Raw genomic sequence first — 22,870 nt, 5'->3', positions numbered from 1 at the left:
AAAATCATCTGCTCCTGAGTGCCAAGACTGAGTATAAAGAATCAATTTTGAAATAATCGATACATGTACACTTTTTAAATGATTTGAGCTTAAATGTTGCCTTGTTTGGCATGCGCTATATTTTCATTTTGAATTTGTTAGGCCATATCTCATCATTTCGTCTTTTTGTCCATGTTTAAATTTATTCATAAAAAAATTGTGATCATTTTCGGGATAAACAAATCTTTAAATTTGATCAAGGATATGCATGCTCTTACCATACAAATCCATGATTCAATGAATATTCAAACCCATGATTCTTTATTATCTGAAACATGGATAATTATTGGTGCTCTATAAGCACATTGCAGACAGTACAACACTGTTCTGATAACTTGATATGTTTGCTAGAATATATGTCTTTAAAATGATGATGAATGATTGTTGTTTGCTTTACAATTTAAAATGAAGCTCACTTTGTAACTTTGCATTTTAGTTTATTGGTTTTGAACTGTGACACAATTTACCTAACAGGATCACAGATACCACATATCCTTTCAATACTTTCCAAATTTCAATTACAGTAATCGTGCTCATCTTAAATGTTATATATTATGCAAACGTATCTCGTATGAAAATTACGTTAGTCGGCATTTCAAACAGTTTCTTACCTAAGTGTCAATCTTTTATATTATCAAAAATGTAGAGCTACAACTTTCAATAACAAGACCGAAAAACATGATATTCTGATTTGATTCGTTAAAACGGTCCTTCTTACACTGATCTGATGGTTTAAATACCTTCTGGCATCTGGTCCAAATACTGCCGATTTCAGTTAAAGTTTATTATAAAACATCTTTAACCTTTTACTACGAGTGTTGTTTTAGACCTGTTTTTCACTGAAGCAGAAGTATTCAACAAACACCTGTTGTCTCTTACTAATACAACTTCCTGTAATAGTGATAACACTGATTTCATGTTGACCCTATTGTCCAAATTTGTGCCGCATTTATATCTTTATATAGAAACATTCAAGCAGCGCCTGTATATGAAGTATATATTTTTCAGTTGATATGATATCCCAAAGCTTGCATAATGATAGAAGCCAGGTTGTTGTTTACAAATAAGATATTGAACCAAGACTAGAGTTATAATTGGTGAAGTTGAAATCATCCCACCGAAAATGTTACGGACGGTTTCATGATCGAGTTGTTTGACCATTATAGAATACCTGTTTCACATTGTTGTAAACACAATATACCGTCCTCTTTTCCTCTAATGTGACCTCCAGAATAAGACTTTATCACAGGCTCTGTGCTTACAAAAGCAACACGACAGATTGCTTACCTTTCCGGAGCACTTAGAGCACCTTCAGGTTTTGTTGGGTTAATTGTCGCTTATCTTTAGATGAATTTGGCTATTTATTTTAGGTTTTTTACATATAGCTCTTCAACAGTTTCGGTACTTATACATCTCCGGATTTCAAATGCTTGGCTTTGAGCGTTCCCGATGAAGGTAAATAAAAAAAGCGCTTCGGACGCAAGAAATTATTAAACGTGTTGTTTTCATTTTTTTTTCAAGGAAATATTTCGATCAATTTGTTAACGATTGAAGACCAGTGTAATTTTTAATATTACAATAACAAAAAAACAAAAAAATAACAACAACAAAAAAATCCATATAAACGACGGATAAAAAAATTAAATTAACACACTGCTTTGTAATTATAATCGTTCCATCAAAACAACGCTGTTATAGGACCCAAAATAGACAATAAAAACCAAAAAACCTTTGTTTTGTTAAATTGATTAACCCCCAATTTATGTATAAAACAATGACTGAAAAACCAATTGGATATTCAACAATAAACGACAACTACTAAATTACAGGCTCCTGACTTTACAGGCACATACATAATTTATAAAAGACAGAACAATTTTCCAAAATGTTTGCTTGACATTTGGTTCCGATACCTCACAGTTTGATGCTATTCATAAAAATTTCAGGGTAAAAGCATTTTGCTTTCATTTTAGAAATAAAACACATTTAAAGTTTTTAAACAGAGAGTGACATTCATCATTTAAGTCATTTAAATTGCAAAACTCACAGAGTCGGTCATCATGTTCAATTAAACGATTATGTTATGTTGACAATTTATGATTCATACATATCAAAATTAAAATATACCCTTCGAAAATCATATGGTGGTAGATCATCAATATATCTTTTTTTCCAAATTATGAACTGTTTTGAAAATTCTATAGTTTAAACACTAAGCTGAATCATAAATAATAGTAACACGTGTTTGCTCAAAATGATCACAGATATATTGTTAGACTAGATTTGAAACGATTATATTTTTTGGTACACTATATATGTGATGCATGATACCAATTCAGACATGTACCATCATCGGATCAACTTTACAACCAAAACTTTCTTCTATAAAATTGACACAGGTAGATAACACATAACTAGGATTTATGATGAAACGTGACTTTTTTGTTGTCCAATTATCAACTACCTAATTCACAATAATTATAGTTAAAAAAGAACAACAAAATATAGAACCAAACCCGAACAAACATCCAGAGCTTTACATTTTGCGTCTTATTCACCTGACAATCTAACAGCAGAGATAAAATTTTATAAAAGATGAAAACATTATTTGGTCAAATCTATATGAGAGAATAAAATCAACGGTACCAATTTTGTTGCACCAGATGCGCATTTCGACAATATATGTCTCTTCAGTGATCTTATAACATTAACAGAAAAAGTATGCCGTATAAAAACTAAGTAATTTTATTTGTTCAGCAATCGCAACAGGCTAGATCGATGAATACAACCGTTTTTAATCATATATACTATATATATATATATAGTATTAACAAGTTGTTAGCTGGCTTGTTAGTTATCTTTTCTGATAAATGCCAAACACTGTTCTTAGAACATTTGCCATCTGTCTGTTCTTCTTCTAAATAATATTTAAGTTGTCATGCTTACAACGTTACACATTTTTCATAATTTATTAATTCCTTAGTTGGAACTAAAAAATGTGATTGATTACGGATATGCGTCGGATTTAAAAGAAATGACATCGCAGATGGTTGAAACGAAAATATCTTTGACTGATGTGTATTGTTCATAATTGTGTCTATTCGCATAAAGGTAGAAGTGTTAATAGTCCAAGTATTATAATAATTCGTGAAATGATCCATTTTATATCAAATTCGATTTGTGAAATTGAAGAACGAACAGGACATACTTGATAACCTTCTTGAAATGGAATCATATCTCTACAATACATAGCTCCGTTTCTCAGTAAATCTTTTATTATATTTTCATTTCTAAATTCTCGTACTGATGCAATATCTAGAGCAGTTGCACCAACGTCGGACCTGATGTTCAAATCAGGTTTATAGTGCAATAGCAAATTTACGACTTTCGCACGACATGATCCACAAGCAATCATTAAAGCAGTCCTTCCCATGTGTGTTTGCGAGTTAATATTGATGTGTTTTTCATGTAATAATGTTTCTATCAATTTCAAAGAAGCGCCTTTTTGGATCGCACAGATCAAGGCAGTACCGTTTTTGTCATTAAACTTTGATTCGTTACTATTTTGTCGTATCCAAATGCCCTCTTTTAATGTGCAAAGAATTGGTATATGTTCAGATGTTGAGTTGATATTAGATCCATATGTCAACAAAAGTTTTACAATATCTGTGTGTCCTTTAAAAGAAGCTAACATTAGCGGTGGGATACCAGAGTTTGCTCTTTTTTGTACTTGTGCTCCATTTTTTAGAAGTAAGTTAACGATTCTATATTTACCTCTAAAAACTGCATCATTTAACAAGCTACGAGATGTACGTGATTTTACTTGACGTACGTTTGCGCCATTGTCAAGTAAAAATGTCATTATATCAATATGTCCACATCGATAAGCTTTCGAGAATGCTTGATTAATTTCCTCGCTCACTTCAGTAATCGGAGGGGAACAAAATGCGTATGGCAATCTCGCAAAAGCACGTCTGTAGGCATTCTCTTGCGTCGAAAGTTCTTTCTCCTTTGTGATATAATACTTGTGTAAATTGGCATATATATTCTCCATCAAAATCGAAACAACTTTTAAATGACCCTTCCTACTAGCAACCATCAGTGCTGTTTCGTTTTCGTGACTCCGAATATAAATATCAGCTTGTCTTTCTAAAAGTCTTTTGACGATTTTGCAATGCCCATTTTCGGCGGCTTTTATTAATGATGTCCTATTTTCATTATCACAAGCATTTACAGATGCATTATGACACAATAAATTATCGACGATTTCTTGGTGTCCCCTGCTTGAAGCTTCCATCAATGGCGTTGATGATTTGAAGCATGCAGTATTTGTAATTGCTCCATTTTCTAGAAGAAGGTTAACAATATTTATGTGTCCCTTTTTAGATCCATACAATAAAGCAGTGTTTTGAAACATGTTTGTAGCATTTATATGAACATGTTTATCCAGTAAGAATTTGGCTAAGTCATAATGACCATAACTAGACGCAAATATCAATAACGTGCACCCCATTGGGCCAGTCGATTCAATATTGGCACCATTCTGGAGCAGATTTCGTACAATAGATAATCTCCCATACATAGCTGCGTAAACTACTGGTAAAGCAGTACGTGATTTGGCCACATTATTCGATGGGATACTGATTTTGTTTGGATTAGAACCGTTCAGTAATAACAGATTAACAACGGCTTCATGACCAAGGATTGCTGCTAATGCAATACATGTTGGACTTACTTTCATGCGACCTTGAAACTCATCACCAATAGTTTTTGGTAGTGGGAACTGAGGACACTGAAACTCTACTCTATTCTGAAATAATTTGATAACTATCGGCTGAACATCAGAATTAAATTTTTTATATATTAACTTATTGAAATTGTCATCTTTGGTGAAGAAGAGCATGTATCCTACTTTCCTATAATACATTATAAAGTTATCAAGATTGAAGTCAGACCATTCAACTCCACAATTTAGATTTAATATATTTTTTTGTATAAACTTCGCCAAGAACAATTTTACTCTTTCTTTATAAACTGAAAATCCGAAAAGTTTTCCAATTATGTGAAGCAGGTCGTCTGAAGTTATCGATTCATTCAAACAGGTGATGCAAATATCGTAATGCAGAAGACATTCTACAATATTTGTTCGACCTGTCACAACCGCCCATTGGAAATCTTGAATTAAAAATGTATTTTGAAGTAATTTATACCTTAAATTTCGCCATGATGTTCTTTTCTTTTGAACGTTCAATATCCAAGAGTATATATTTAGATCTCCTCCTAAAATTGCAATTAATGTGCACGCACTATCAGCTTTAAACAATTCATTGTACACATCGCTACATACTCTTCTCTCTAATAACTCTATAATTTCGAAAAGACCCTTTCCTAGGAGACAGTGGAAGGCTGTATTTACAATAAAGTCAAGATATGACTGAAATTCTAAATTTACAGGGTTTATATCAAGAGTTTGAGCCCAGATGTCCATAAGTTTCAAACGCAGTTTTTGATTACGATCTCCTTTTTTGTCTTCAACTAGAAAAAAAATTGAACGTAATTCATCGTTACTCTTTTTTTCTAAATAATTTGTAAATGCTCTTTGAACCCATTGAATTTCTAACTGGCAGTGATTGAAAATCTGCCATACATTTCCCATTTTAATTTCCGTGTAAAGTCTTTGAAAAAAATTAAAATGATGATCTTTTGGGATAAAAATTTTATACCCGATTGTTTCAGTATTCTTTTTTAATTGAACTCTTTCAATTATTACCTCTATATTGGCATGTTTGAGAATAATATTTGGGGAGTGTTTCCCAAAGCAAACTGAAACAATATCCATTATTATGTCATGAATGAACATAAATGTACCATCAACTTCTTTTAGATAAACATCTTTCAGACTTTGAAATATGTCATAGACGGTCTTGATTGAAGTACCTCTATTCAGACCACACACACTATAACAATCTTTCAAAAGCTTTTTATATCTATTTGAGTGAAAGAGATCCTGCTTTGGTAGCCTGCCGTTAAATAGTAAGCACAGTACTAGAACACAATAGCTAACTGGCGAGTTGATTCTCAAGGATTTTATTTCGCACTCAATTACTTGAATAGGAGTTTGAAAGAATGTATCCAAATCATTGATAATGTTCTCTGAATTCGAATCTAAATTTTCTTTATCGTTATCTTCGACTATGTATAATGATCTAGAAGAAAATCGACATAATAAAGGAAATGCATCGTGAGAGTTTAAAGATTTGTCAGTTATCCCTAGTTCCTCATAACCCTTTTTGAAATACGATCGAAAAATGTCTTGTCTAGTTTTTAATGACAATGCGTACTTTTTGTCTTTTAGATTGATAACATTTTGAGATAAAACTTTTAAATCGTGTAACGACTCGCTATTCAATATAGAAAGCCTAACTGACACTAGCAGTAAAGCACCAGATTGCAACACACAATCTTGGATAACCTGTCCATAGTCTAACCAAGCCCCGCGTTTCTGTTGATCTACTGTATGAACCCCACAAACATCATCCAAAACAAACACTTGTTTTCGTGTTTCATCATGGTATTCTACAATGGTTTTTGGCTCTATAACTGGAACTATTTCATAGCCTTGCGACATAAAATGTAGGGCTAAATGTCTTATGAGAGCAGTTTTTCCACAACCTGCGTTTCCAGCAACTGTCAAAAAAGGATGTTTCTTAAGTAGATCTAGCGCATCCATTGCAGCATCGATAATAACATACTTCTTCTCGTCATCAATCCATGTTTTTATCTGACGCACTATTTTTGCTGAAATAAAGTGAATTATAAATATTCAAAACAATTGTATTTTCCATAGCACGAGGTTGAAATTACCGTTATCGTATCATTACGCACAACTATGCAACGATTGTTTTTCTCCACGAAATATACACTATCCTGGACATCTTACAAACAATAAATCTACGTTTACATTCCACTTTTAGAACTTAGATTTTTTATGATGTAGTATACTATCATAATAACAACATTCTGCTGTAAGGAATTGAATAAAGCTTGTTTTTTAATGATAGTATACAGTCACGTATTTTATCGATTGCATTCTATTATAGATCGAGTTTCTGTATGATATTGTTTTGTTTGAAAATTGATTTTGATATTGTGTTATTATTATGTGATTACTTTTATTATTATTATTTTTTTCTTTTTTTTTCTTTTCATGGCTTTATTGAAGGTACCCCCTCCCTTACCTGATTTTGATTTGTTGTGTTTTAACACAACTTTTTAGCACCGCTTTTTGGCTATTTCGTGACGGCTAGTTTTTATTGGTTGAGGAAGCCCCGAAGTGCCAGGAGAAAATCACCGACCTTCGATAAGAAAACTGACGATCCTAATAAAGTAAGATTGGAGTCGAGTGCAACTGCACGAGCTGGGTTCGAACTGACAACATCAGTGTTGACTGGCCAGTGATTACAGTAGTCTATTATCCCTGCTAATAAGTTAACTGTCGCCTGCGTAGTCGATTGTCGAAAATAGTTCATACAAATTCAATTCGTTACTGTAAAACCTACGTTGTACATTGGTCAAGTTTATATTTAATACGAAGAAAACAACAGTTTTCTGCCAAATAGCTTGCGAGTCAGATAATATTTACCTATTAGTATATTTAATTCAGATCTCTGTTCAAAAAATGCAATTACTAGAATAGGATTTAGACGAAACTAATCAAAACAATTCTCGATCAATTTATAATAATTGATACGGGGATGCTACAACCACCTGTGTACACAAATCCCTGTTTGACCTGCATTTGGGTTACGCGGTACATTTTGTACATGCCATTTAACAATGGATTGTAGGTACAAATTTCATAAACTAAGCTTGTTGTATAGTCAAGTAAGATGAATTATAAAAGAACACAATCTACCTTTCATATTACGTGGAATAGTACTTTGCGGTGTATTGAGACAGTCTAACATGCCATCTAGTTGTATTTTGAGATTGTTCATACGTGTTTCCAAAATGCACACCGCTTCCTTATTTTTACTTTGGATATCTTCTATTAACTGTTTAATAATATTCTCATTTATTCTTGAAATCATTTCCTGTTTTATCAAATCACTGGTCAGCTGGTCTTGACTAGATTCTAGTGCAGATGCATGTTCTCTTAGTGTTGCTATATTTCTTGAAAGTTCTTCGCACAGGGCCTTGTATGCCATGTTCAAATCTACTCGTCCTAATAGTTCACATTCTTGTTTTAAATGAGCGTCGCCTAATCTGTCTACTACCTGTTAATTGAAAAAAGGCATAATTTACACATTCTAAAACACAAGGCCGCGAAAATAAAGGGGACTTCAAAATCTCATCAGTCACAGAGAAACTGGCAAAGTAATGACGAAACAAGAAAGACGACGAAAAGGCATAGTAGCCTACGTAACACTACGGAGAAAGCTTAAACTCCACAATAACTTTGAGGTAATGCTAAACCATGTTAGACTAGAATTTCTAAACGTTAAATGATACGATATCAATCTTTTGCAGACTAGAAAGAATCTTTATATTTAGGCATTATAATTCTTAATCATTGATCATGCATGTGACATATTTGTTTGGTAAATAATAACACCGTATACTACAATAATGGAAAAAAACCTCACTCACACTGTATAAATGTCTCCACGCCTCCGTATAACATTCTTCATCAATTGTTCCGTCTTTTGAGTGAGCTATTAAGTTTCTATAGAACTTAATTCTCGCCAAATCGGCAGCAGGTGTTTGATCAAAATCAGGTGGAAGCACATCGTATCCGCTGCTGGGTTCTGTTTTTATATGAAAATGTCGCAGTAAGAGTGTCATTATCGCAACATCAAACATGCACGAAGATACAATACCTGTAAAATGAAGAGACGATTAATTATTTGAAGGGAAGCTTATTATTCTCCACTATTTAGTGCAATTATCAATATATCTAATAGTTACAGTTTAGCTCTGATGGAAAGTTTTTTTTTTAAATTTGGCAAGATAACATTTTGATAGGTGCATGTCTTAATTGACATTATTTAAATGTTCCATACCACGAATTCAACAAAACAAAAAACACTGTAGTTAAAAAGATGTTAAGGGAGAATACAACGTTATGCTAATAAAATCAGACAACACTTATGGCCAAAACATAAAAAATACGAAAACACAGGATACGTCAGTAAGATGCGCCTTTCGTCTATATAAGACAGAGTTAAATAAAAATTATTTTAAAGCCAAATCAACTACGATGTTTGAAAGCATTGAAAACCCAAAATTCAAAAAGTTCTTTTAAAAAAATTAAAAAAACTCAAACATACCATTTGCAGGAAATAAGGTATCCCATTGAGCGTTACTCATCACTTTTTTCTGTTTCAGCGTCTCTAGTCTTTTTCTTAACACGCTTGAAAGTTGGGTGTTTAGCAAATTTGGTGGAAAGCACCGGTCAAAGTAACTTCGAACTGCATGTAGTCCTGGCCCGTAAACAACTGCCACTATCCGTAAATAATTCTGTTGAGATTTATCCATTCTCCTACCTAAAAATGTACAAATGTGTATAAGTATATGTTGTTTCCATATATATCTAGTATTAAAATGCTATGGATATTGTAAGTAAACTAACGTTGAACGTTAACATTAACATCTAAAATTGCAAAAACACCTTCATTTTAGTTTTCTTGTTGCTATTTTTACCACTTGATATATAAAAGTGTAATACTAACGATTTAATAATTCATATACATTTGCAAATACTTGACTAAGCTATTTTACTGTATAAACAAAAGGTAACAGCAGTATGTCGCTTTTCGAAATTCATAAATTGATTGAGAGAAAATCAAATCCGTGTTACAAACTAAAACTGGGGGAAATACATTATATATAATTATAGGAGAACTACGACACAACAGAAACACAATATTAAAATGTAACACACACACTATAAAATAACAATGGGCATTTTCCTGACTTGGCACATGACTTTTTGAACAAGCAGATCAACCCCAAACAACATCGTTTTTGTGTGTAAAACTCATTACATTAATTGCTTGATAAACGAATTAGGTATTGACAATTCAATTGGAAACTCAACATATACCCTCACGACACTTACCAAAGAGGAAATCCTGGATAATCATAGGTCTGTTCTATGTTCCTTTGGAATTTCAACCAATGATGAAGAACTGAATCTTCCATCACTGTATTGGATATGTTACAGGCATTTTCTAAATTCAGGCATTTTGTAAAATGACTGAATTTTCAGGCAATTTATAAAATGCCTAAACTTGACAGGCATTATACAAAATGACTAAAAATAGCTGGTCATTTTGTAAATTGACTGAAATTTGGAAGCCAAGTTCAACAAATTGGCTGTTCAGTTTCAGGCAATTTGTAGAAGAAGGCTATCATTGACAAAAGTGGACAAAAACAAAATATACTGCAAAGAAAATATCTAATGGTTCGGTAGAATTAATTTATTTTCCGAAAACCAGCTGGGAAGGTTTGTATGTCATATGATGTGTACTTTTTAGTGAAACTACATAAAGTACATACTCAATGAATTTGATTATTTTGTCAAAATGGCAGGACAAGTTGTTCTGTCAATACAACAAAATTTACAATAAATTTTTTAGAAATTCTGGATTCAAAACAGTAAATTAAAATAAAACATAAGAAGCAGAGAAAAAGATTTTTTTTTAATTGACATGGTTTTTGTTTGCTTCCAGTCGCAAATATGTAATTTTTTTTAGACGTGAACAATTTGGTTATAATTCATTTGGGTTATTTCTGGAGAGGATTGATCCTGATATAGGACAGACATTTCAACTGCCGCTTGCAATTGAAATGAAGGTATTTTGGATAGGGACAGAAAATTGCAACTGCAGAACATAAAAAAAAAATGTAGAGTTATTAACGTGAAGAAATTTAGTATTGCATTTCACTTACATATGACAATATTTAATATTCCAATTTAAAAATAATGAGAATTTTAATTTTATACACCCACATCGAAAAAAAAATCCCCTCTAAAGTATGGGTTTTGCCATACAAGGCTGTGTTTTGGTGTGATGCAAAGATATGGTTGGCAGTGTCATCGGATACATTTTTCAATCAGGATAGCCTATTGCAAATTGTGGCTAGGTTTAAATTAATTTGTGTAAAAGATTACAAAAATTAAAAACAAAAATGTTTAAAATTGACTGTTAAGGGCAATAACTCCTTAAGGGGTCAATTGACAATTGCTTATTGTGAAATACAATGCTGTCGAACGTTAAGTGTTTTGTCAATAAGGGTAATGAAAGAGCTAAATGTGTGATGATTCCGGTTTCTCCAAATATGGTTGAAGTGCTAAAACCAGATTTAATGCCAAACAATTATGTATTTACAAAAGTTCAGGACAAATATTGTGTAACAGTTCTGTAATACAAACATTTTGAGAAATGATAAATAATTGTAGAGTTTTTTGGAATATTTAGTAAAATTTATTCTTGATTATTTAAACTCTTCTTTTTTGATTCAGTAATAACTATCATAAATAAAACTGTTCTGTTATTCAATGCTTTCAATTGTTTTTATTTTTAATATTTCATTTTTTAGAATAATTTCAGGCATTTTGTAAAATGCCTTTCAATTTTTCCAGGCATTTTGTAAAATGCCTAGAAAAATTAGTCATTATGTATAATGACTGAATCTTGCAGGCATTTTAGAGAATGCCTAAAATTTTCAGGCATTTAACAAAATGCCTAAATTCAGAAAATGCCTGTAACAGATACATTAACTACATAAGTGTCCTTACAAACAACGGTATATTGCTGGGTCTTCCAAGTGCTCCACAAAACCTCTTTCTAAATTATTAACATCTATTTTATCAGCAATCAAAGACGGGCTTTAAAGTTATTGTGAAACTGCCTATTCTAGAGGTGGCGTGAATCAGATGTGGATACTTAAAAATTTCAAAGATCTTTTAGAGTACATACAATCTAACTCTCTTTCATCGTGTAATAGTATTAAACATTTGACTTTTCTACACTTTACACAAGTATTCCACATTCCAAACTAAAAGACAAATTGAAAGAGTTGGTATTGCTTTGTTCCATTAAAAAGAATGGCCAACGTAGATACAAGTATCTTGTCTTAGGGAGGGATAAATCCTACTTTGTAAAGGATCACTCTGATTCAAACAAAAAATTCTCTGAAACTGACATTATCAAGATAATTGACAACATATTTGTTACGTTCGGAGGGCGTGTTTTTCAACAGACTGTCGGTATTCCAATGGGTACAAATTGACCCTCTTCTTGCCGACTTGTTTCTGAGGCTGACTTCATAAAGGAACTTCTTAGGAAGAAAGACAAGAAGGACAAGAAGTTAGCAATATCCTTTAACTCTACTTTCCGCTATATAGATGATGTTCTTTCACTAAATAATTCACAAAATTTGGTGACTATGTTGAACGCATCTATCCCATCGAACAAGAGATAAAGGATACTACTACAGATACAGTTAAGTCAGCCTCATATCTTGACTTACATTTAGAAATTGACAATGAGGGTCGGTTGAAAACAAAACTTTACGACAAAAGAGATGATTTCAGCTTTCCAATTGTGAACTTTCCATTTCTAAGTAGCAACATTCCAGCAGCACCTGCATACGGGGTATATATCTCCCAATTGATACGATATTCCCGTGCTTGCATTTACTATCATGATTTTCTTGATAGAGGGTTGCTGCTCACAAGAAAACTATTAAACCAAGAGTTCCAAATGGTGAAGTTCAAAGTTCAAATCATCCCTTCGTAAATTTTACGGACGCCATCACGAGTTGGTTGACCGTTATAGAATAACCGTTTCACAAATAATATCGGATATGTCCCTGACGTCGTAACTACAATCCCCTTCCTTTTCATGAATGTGACCTACCGAATTAGACTATTTACCGGATTTGTTATCACATAAGCAACACGACGGGTGCCACATGTGGAGCAGAATCTGCTTACCCTTCCGGAGCACCTGAGATCACCCCTAGTTTTTTGTGGGGTTCGTGTTGCTTATTCTTTAGTTTTCTATGTTGTGTCATGTGAACTATAGTTTGTCTTGTTTTTTTTCATTTTTAGACATGGCGTTGTCAGTTTAATTTCGATTTATGAGTTTGACTGTCTCTCTGGTATCGTTCGTCCCTCTTTTAAGAATGAAATTTGCAATACAGATGTTTAACTCGTACAGATACTGACTTTTAATTGACGCTTGTTAAATCATCTGATTACGCCATGTTTTCAATTGATGTAACGGCAACCAAATAATGAAATGATTAGCTCCAGTCTAATCCAAATAATTATGACGTCTTAATAGGCTATTTTTATTATTTTCTGTCATGACTTCTAAGTATTTTTTTTCTGTGATGCCTTTCTGGGTATTTTTTTTGTCTGACTCCTTCCTTCGTAGTTTAGCGTCACAGTAAACATATTCTTTCAAGACGGCATAACTATTTGAAAGATGTCAGGGAAAAAAATCGAATTAGTCTTTTAGTTGTACTAACCCCAGTCACGTATTTAAACAAAACCTTTTTATACACATGTTTGTGTTCTGTGTTTTTTTAAGCGTAAAAAATATATATTACTTGTATATGCTGCAAAATAAATGTTTAAATAAATTACAAAAGTAATTATTTATACATGTCATTCCCTCTTTGTTTGCTTTTTCAACATTTATAAAAGGTAGTGATATATGTTCAATATATGTTTTAGTTCATTTGATTCTTTGCCAAAATCTTTTATTGAGAAAACCGCCTTCAACCTATTTCGAATACAATCGTTGTCAACATTCTACAAAAAGTGTTTGTTAACAACAGGTAAACACCGAAATCAAATAAGAAGGAAATGGATATTTTATTATCAAATCAGACCGACAAATTTTACTTAACTCTTATTAAAGTATATATACAACCTAAAATATGTCTCATTATCAATTCAAATATGTATTATAAAATCAATTGTTCCTTTCACTGAAACCAATGTGCATGCAATTATAAAATTTAAAACAAAGTTGAATTACGTACAATTCTACTAAAATTACACGGGACAGTATGCAATAGAATTGGTTGTAACTATACATTATCTTTTATATCCATTTTAAGCAATTGCTCAGAAATAATCATGTTACGTCTCTTTCTGTTCTCAGTTTTTATCCTAGTTAGTAATAATGCAATTAAAGTGCATGTTATATAAAAATGCAAATAAAATAGTAAAAATCAGAAAGTAACTTTTAAAATAAAAATATAATTAATCAACTTACTGAATTTGAAAAAAAACGGACTGTTACATTCAATTCGTTCTTTAAATGACGTGTTTGCCGACCAGCTATATATATATATATATGAATAAGAAATCTAAATTTAGAAAGAAGAATTCCGAATTCCTTTTATAAACTTGTCAAGGTTAAATGATATCTTGATTACAGCTTTGTTTTTTTTTGTAAATATGTTAAGTTGCTTTCAAACTGAGAATAACACACCATAGATTTGATGTGTCTAAAGCGCTTTTCTGGATTTACCATACCACATATACAAATAATACAAGTATCCCAAATATATGTTTTCCAATAACTCTTTTCATGCTAGGATAGTTTGAATTAGTTCTGTAGTTTATACGAATTGTCTTTCTTTTAACAGCACATACAAAGTATAAAAAGTATAAAAATCTGCTTGTGCCTTAAAATAACGGATGTTATTTAGAAGAATAACAATGAAATTTGAAGACAACCAAAATTTTCAAGGGAGATTTGTTTTTAAATAATTTCATTTAAGATGTTAAAGTTTATTAGAATAGTTGTGCAGTTTAAAACACATTTTTTAAACAAAAACAACAACATTTTTTAACAAAGCACATTCCCAGATCAGAAATAGGACTCAGCTGGGTTTTTTTTTACAATTCTATGTTTTCATTAGTGGCTATACATTTACATCAGAGAAATTTACACATTGTTTCCAAGCGATTTTTGTAGTTGAATGAAATAAAGCGAGGATGGAAGCGGTCAGTAAAATACAAAAGAAAAAAGGAATCAAATCTATAAATAAAGTAAATATCTTAGTTAAAAACGTGAAATATTTCATGCTTATAAGATTATTAATGGACATAAAAAACACACAAAGTTTATGTAAGAATGAAGCTGAGATTATAGTCGCGAAATACATTGTTATTTTTTCAAATTTTGATGCATAAGAATAACTTTTAAAATAAACAAATACTGAGAACCTTAATCAGTAAATGTTTGTCAGAGCAAACCTACTTTTTCAATGGGCGTTTCGTTTGCAACGATAAGATTCCATCGAACAGACTAACTGATAAAAAAAGACTACGTAGTTCATGAACTTTTAATAATGTTTGCATTTCAGAAATGTACAATATCGGATTAAGACACGTATTTTGGATTGGAATGATTGAGACGAAAAAGTGGCAATACAAATTTTTTGAGAGCAAACAGACTTAAATATTGTTGAATGAACAGCCCCAAATGGACTGCTGCGTGGTGAATAGTTCAGGCGGACGCTTTCATGGAGAACGCCATTTTAATATGTTTTTGTAGTGATAAGATAATTGTAAAAATGACCTCCATACGCTCGGTGATAGTTTTAATATTACGGACATTTACATCTTCCTCCCTTTCCTCATTTCCAAGAACACTGGATCTGCTCCTTAATTCCTAGTTCACAAATAGAAAAAAAATGCTATCACATATTATAATTGTGTGTCTTTCTATGCAGGTTATACATGTCATGCTTATAAAATTCTGTATCCTACATTTTTTAAATTTTTTTTTTAACTAGCCACCATTACACCTTTGCAGAATGCAAATATGCTAATAGTGCGGTGACAGAAGTGTAAAAAGTCGTCTAGATCGCGAGTTTAATCTCCCCAAATAACACACGGCTAAAACTGGTCTTAACTTAAAGACAAATATGTCTTCTTTAGATTTTGCCCTGTCGTCCGACTTTCGTACGGTCACATTTTTCTAAAAGTCGTTTTAATGACTAGTTGTATATGGGAGAGTTTCAACCCCCCTTTTTCAAAATGAAAAATTGTGTATGTTTGCTTACATTTAACTGAAATATTTTTTCCTGAAAATATTTTTATATATCAAAATATTCTATTCAGTATTTCATTTTCTTATAATCTATAAAATTTGCAAAGTTTGGGCTGTTTAAAATTGAGGTAATTTTAATTGCAAATTCAGACACAAACTTTAGTTTCTTCTCCATAGAAGAAATAAAAATTATCCCAAAATATTTTAAGCATGTAGTATTTCATAAAACTAATCAGTGATAAAAATTTCGGAACCAAAATATGAAAAAAACCCTTAAGAAATCGATGGAAAAAGAATGGAATAAAAAACTTCAATTTCAACACGGAACTTAATCACTTGCCTTCCGTCACATTTTGTGTATTAGTCAATAATTTGCTCTCAACTGATTTATGATATATCTACCTTTTCTCTTTTATATACACATATTTTTGATTGAAGTGCACTGATATACGCTACATACTTTGTTTGTATGTGTTTATATTCTATGTTTTTTGTTATAAAAAATCAAATATACTTGTCAGAGAAGTCTTATTGTAAAATCAAAAAAATTGACGGATAGTTTCAGCAAATATTCCGTGATATGTCAAGTCCGTTGCAACTTGCTCCATTAAGTCCAAAGCAGAGACAAAAGTTGTTAAATTTTATGCAGTGCTTAATATTCAAAGAAAAGAAAAATACCTCGACTGAAATTTTGAGTCAATTTACCAGTATAGGGAAGTCGATGTTTGTATCTGCATTGAATAAAAGATTAGATGAGGTGAACATCAAGATGTTTCATGCGATAGCTGTTAATTTGCCGAAGTCCGTGCAGGCAGTTTATCATCGTTCATGCTACAAAAGTTACACAAGTAAACATAGTTATTCCCCATTTTAGAGGGAGGAAGCTTCTAATTTGATATTTAATGACGACATACAATTATCGGATTGTTGTTCCTCAGTTTCGGGTATGTCTACGCGTTCTAGAATGCAGTCGTTCAATTGGAGCGCTTGTATATTTTGTTGCAACAAAACATTTTAGAAAGATCAAAAACTACTCAAGTTTGAATCAGATTAGAGTATTAAGAATGTTTTAACCGTGTCAGATAAAGTTAAAGTTGAAATAGTTTCCCGTCCATCTTTTAAACTTCAAGCACTGTCATTTTGGTTGCATTACAAATTATTTGCTAAAAACGAAAAAAAATCCAAACCCGTGGAAGCAGATATCTCAGATCACGATACTGTTTTTACTAAAAACAAATTGGCTATTGACAACGATTTAATGGTCATTTCTCATGACGCCGTTAATATATAAATAAAGATCTTTTCTTCCAGCTGATTCTAATTTAATATATTGTACTTGTAAAATGCAGTCTAAACTCATTGATTTCTATAGAAATTCAGTTGTCACACAACTTCAACAAGTTCAAGGCAAATATAACAATATTTTGTAACAAAATAACTATTTGAGATGCCATATCAGCTGCTAGTCAATTGAAAACTGACCTCAAAATCTTAATGTCAAATGTGATAGACACAAATAACGGACAGATATTTCATTTCGCTGCAAGCATACAATAGAAAAACATTTCTACAAACTACAGAAGTATACCCAACTTCGGAAGAATTGCCTCTTTCTTCTTCAATCCAGTCAATGCCTTCGTCTTTATTGCAATTCATTGTATGGTAACTCGATGAAACTACATACAGCCAAGAATATTCTCAGGAAATGGCACCAGAGAAATTGCGTAAATGCTAAGCAATTGTTGAGTCAACCGTTTGTGTGGCCATTTTTTTTTTACTCCTTTTCATTTAGGATTGGCTTTACAAATGTACCATGAGTTTGGTTCGAAACACCTTGTTGAAACATTGAATGCCAATGGATTTTATGCTTCTTAAAGTAAAGTGCGACGCTATCTAATGCGTTGCTAACCATGAAATTGAGCGAATTCAAGATAGTGTGTACATCTCATGCATAATGTTTCCTCATCATCTTTGCAGACAAGCACATGGATGTCATCTTAACCCCATTTTAGATCTCTGCTAAATCTTGGATGAATTGAAAGGGATGGTTTGAAGCTGGTATATTTTTGGGGGGAACAAATGTCTTCGGCCTTCCTACAATACCTTGTCTGTACTTGTAAAGAAAAACCAAAATAACGTGTTTGCTTTGAGCAGAACCTTTCATGTGCAGACCTGTGACCATGAGTGAAATGTGTAGAAATATAAAAACATGTCTTGTGACGTTTGATGAAAATGAAAATGATGGAGATGACGGTTGATTAGGTATAAAGCTTGTTGCACTGATACACACGGTCCCAGCCCCCGGTTTAGGGGAATGTTGGCGCGCCCTTAAAAAAGTTAAACCCCGCCACATTCTGTTTGTGTCTGTTTCAAGTCACAAGACGGTAATGCAGCCTGAGTGTTTGTCGTTTGTTTCTATATACTATATATGTTTGTTTCTTATGTATTTTGTGCATTAATCAGGTTGATAGATTTTGATTTTCGTTTGTTAAAACATTTTTCATTTCGGGAATTGGTGACTATGCAGTATAAATTTTTCTCATTGTTGAAGCCCGTGTGGGACGTATTGGTAATTTATGTCTCATTTAGAGGGTTACATCATTTGCAATCATATCACATCTTCTTTTTTTATATGGAATACTTTTGTTGGTTTTGTGGTACGTTGCAAGTAAAAAAAGGGGGGATATAGGTACAAAACTTATAATGTAATAGATATTAACCAGAGTAAAATAAACAATAACAGATAATACTATATGGAAGCAGTAATAATTGTGAAAAAAACCAAAAGCAACGAGTAGTCTATAATAAAACCTGAAGTATCCGCAATTCAATTTGAGGTCATATTTGATTGTAGTGCTCTATTGCTTTGATTTCATACCTCACCCAATATGATAGTTAAAAAATAATTTTAAAGTATTGCCCTGCATGCCACTTGATGTTTACCTGAAATTGAAATTTTTCATAAGGTTAAGGTGCTCTAAACATTTTATAGGTTGAAAACTTAATTTTTGAAGTTTTGTTTATAAAACGTCGTTTTAAGGTGTTTTTTTTATAAAATAAATCTCAATGATTAAGGTTTATGTATAATAACCAACATTAATAAAGCCAAAAACAGTATCATTTGTATTTATGTAGAGTTTAGAAATAGAAAAAAATGTCAAAATTGAAACCCTCCCAAATTTTTACAGATTTTTACATATGACCTTTGACCTCAATTTAAAAAAAAATGTGACCATATTAAGTCTTGACGACAGGCATATTATTATAGTACACGATTTCCTCTTTCCAATGATATATTACAGGGGCGGATCCAGGAATTTATTAGGGGGTGGTCACCTTTTGAAATCTTAAATTAAAATTCTATCTTTTTATGGCCCCTTATAGGAAGATTCTGTTTGCCGCAAATTAAAACACACTTGCATATAGATTCCAAAACAGTTCTGTTTGCTTTTATACGTTAATTCATTGCTTTATCAATAAAACTATTTAAATATCAGTAGTCCTTTGCTCAATGTTTTCAAGAAAAAGTTGAGCTTTTGCTCTAGCTTCAGTATGACTTTTTTTACATGATTTTTATATATAGGTGTGTGTTCGGTGGAGAGATTAAATTCAAAAAAATCTACCTGCAGTCACCGCACTATAAGCTGTATCATGACGTTATTGAATTCCGTATATAGCAAGTGGTTGTTTCTAGAGAGTGTAAAGGTACATTTCAGTTTTCATTCTGGAATTTGTTTACATTGAAATGATGTTTAAGGCTTGACGTTATGTTCGATCCACCATTTTCATTCTTAGTAAATAAACTACAATGCAAACTATAGAAACACATCATCAAAAAGATTTTAGAAAAAAGTATATCCTTCATATGGACATTGATTTTTAGAAATGAATAAAATATGTTAAAACAAACGAAACAATAAATATAAAAAAAAAAACATTTACGTTGGACATTCGGTATTCTCAAAAAGAAATATGTATTGAGTATGCCTAGCTCTAAATCGAATTGTGTCTAAATAAGCAGAATTAACTGATATTAGCATTGAATGTCAACACAATCTGCTTACAGCGCGAGACATAGACCAATATTTATTATCAAATTAGAATACTGGTCTGTTTATTTAGATTTTTATGTTTAAATAGTGTAAGAACTCCTTAGTTGGCGAGGAAAGTCCGATTTCTATCTTTCTTGACAAGAATTGCCAGTTTTCCAAACGAAGGTCGATAAAGCGCCCCGACTTCCACTACCAATACAAAAAATTGTCGTCATTGCATAGCCAATGTTGCCGAAAGTGACATTTTCCAAAACACATAATACAAAAGTGCCACTTATTTTTATTATTGGTCAGTCAAGTATACATAAAGGCAACAGTAGTATACCGCTGTTAGAGTATACAATTCTCAAAATGATTTAGCCATCTTCATTTCTTAATGCCCGTATCACACTGTCCCGATTTTTATATACGATGGACACCCGAATGCGAAAATCGTAAGTTCGTACGAAGTTGGTCCCGATCTCATTAAAATACCAAAAAGTGACCGAAGCAAGTACGATGAATAACGAAGTCTATACGATGGTGCCGAAATTATATACGATAGCAAACGATGGACATACGAAGGTTAACCGAAGACGGGTATTTAAGCTTCATGTCTCAGCCGAAGCCTACACGATGGATTACGAAGGCTACACGATGGATTACGATGATGGCGCGATGGCCATACGATGTCTAAAAGACGTCGTGTACAGCTAACGATGCATTTAAATTATATGCCGAAGGCTTCAAGCATTTTAAATTGTTTGATCAATATTGAATATATATGATATTGTTCACTTGAACAGTAAAATGTGTGCACTATTCTAGATAATCTATCTTAAAGGTAAGGTAAAAAAAAACTGCAATGGGTTCGTTGATCCCTTTTATTCAAAAAGAGTTCTTTCCAGGAGAATATCATAATAATATAGACAAAAGGAAGGATGTGCGGAGAGCAACAAATGCGGCAAAATATGACATATAGAAAACAAAATTATGGTTATGGAGTAAACATTCGTGTGACAACAACTCATACGATACATAAACAAGAATGTGTCCACAGTACACGGATGCCCCACTCAAACTATCATTTTCTATGTTTAGTGGACCGTGAAATTGAAATAAATTCTCTAATTTGGCATTAAAATTAGAATGATCTTATCAAAGGGAACATGTATACTAAGTTTCAAGTTGATTGGACTTCTACTTTATCAAAAACTACCTTGACCAAAAACTTTAACCTGAAATTTGCACAATCATTTTCTATGTTCAGTGAACCGTAAAATTGGGGTCAAAACTATAATTTGGCATTTAAATTAGAAAGATCATATCATAGGGCACATGTATACTAAGTTTCAAGTTGATTGGACTTCAACTTCATCAAAAACTACCTTGACCAAAAACTTTAACCTGAAGCGGGACAGACGGACGAACGGACGAACGAACAGACGGACGAACGGACGCACAGACCAGAAAACATAATGCCCCTCTACTATCGTAGGTGGGGCATAAAAATCAGAATAATGAAGAAAAAGTTGGTTTCCCTATATACATGTACGTGTACCTGTAGTGTTTGTGTACGAGGCGCGTTTATGATTTTCATTATGTGACTTGATATGAAAAATTGACAAAAAATAATATTTTACTTGTAAAAGTAAATCCTGAGCCTGTAATAGCTGCTCTTCTTGTTCCATTTGAATTAATAGAAACAACGCTGTCGCATTTCTTGTTCTCATAGAATCATATGATATGAGCTCCATGTTTTGTGAACGTCTTTCTTAACTGTCGTATTAGACTGACCAGTGCATATTGCGCATGGCACTTTAAATGTATTTTAGCGCGAAAATTAACTTACATTTAGCTGGATTTATTGCCGTCGTAGTTCCATCTTGTCGCCTTCGTACTTTTATTCGATGGCAACACGACGGGATTACGAGGTCTTCACGAAGTCGTGTTGCCATCATAAGACCTTCGGGTAGCTTCGTGATTCATTCGTGTAGACATCGTAATGTCAAAACTGCCCGATTGAAACGATGGAAACACGAATGCAATACGATGTTCAAAGATGCATTCCCGGTGACATTACGATGATGAGGATGGTGATACGAACTCAATACGAACCCTCAACATCGGACGCACCTTCGGGGATTTTTTAACATGTTAAAAAATTTAGAACCCTTCCCGAAGTTGTCCCCGAAGGCTAGAAAAAGTAGCCGATGGTTCTACGATGGTTAAAGATTGCACTACGAATAGCCCGATCTGGATACGATCAGTCCCGATTTTGAAAATTTCCATAATCGTGTTGCCATCGGCGTAAAAATCGGGACAGTGTGACACGGGCATAAGTGAAAGCATAAATATTTCTACTCCTTATTTAAATCGATTTATTGGTATTAGTATTGCCATCTGATAAATTCGTGCTGATTACAAGGTGCACTGTCATCTGCTTTCAAAATCTTTCAGTTTGAACGTGTCCAGGTTTTCTTAATGTAACTGGAAACAACTACATTTGATATGTTTTTCGGTCGTTGCCATGGTATTCGTGCGCCATCCAGGGTGTACTTTTTTCTTTAATTATGTTTGATGTATGTTTTATTGCATCTTATTTATTTATGTTTTGTGGAAGGTTAACATTGAATATCGTTATTTTAGTGATATAGATAATTAATTGTTAGCTTCCGTCGTATGTATGTTGGTAATAACTGTTTTTTTCAAGAT

At 32.6% G+C, this 22,870-nt stretch overlaps 1 protein-coding gene across 1 annotated transcript; it reads right to left on the bottom strand.

The window, feature by feature from the left end:
• Positions 1–2,768: 2,768 nt before the first annotated feature.
• LOC139519640 (uncharacterized) lies at positions 2,769–14,399 on the bottom strand. The gene is made up of 5 exons (XM_071311843.1): positions 14,337–14,399; positions 9,369–9,584; positions 8,689–8,918; positions 7,955–8,315; positions 2,769–6,837 (listed from the first exon to the last, which is right to left on the bottom strand). The coding sequence occupies exons 2-5, from the start codon at positions 9,574–9,576 to the stop codon at positions 3,137–3,139; spliced, it is 4,500 nt and encodes a 1,499-aa protein (XP_071167944.1). The 5' UTR covers positions 9,577–9,584; positions 14,337–14,399; the 3' UTR covers positions 2,769–3,136.
• Between the last annotated feature and the right edge of the window lie 8,471 nt (positions 14,400–22,870).

Source organism: Mytilus edulis, chromosome 4 (genome assembly GCF_963676685.1).
Source record: "Mytilus edulis chromosome 4, xbMytEdul2.2, whole genome shotgun sequence".
Taxonomy (NCBI): domain Eukaryota; kingdom Metazoa; phylum Mollusca; class Bivalvia; order Mytilida; family Mytilidae; genus Mytilus; species Mytilus edulis.
The sequence above is the reverse complement of the archived record's forward strand: the minus strand, read 5'-3'. Positions and strand labels throughout refer to the sequence as shown.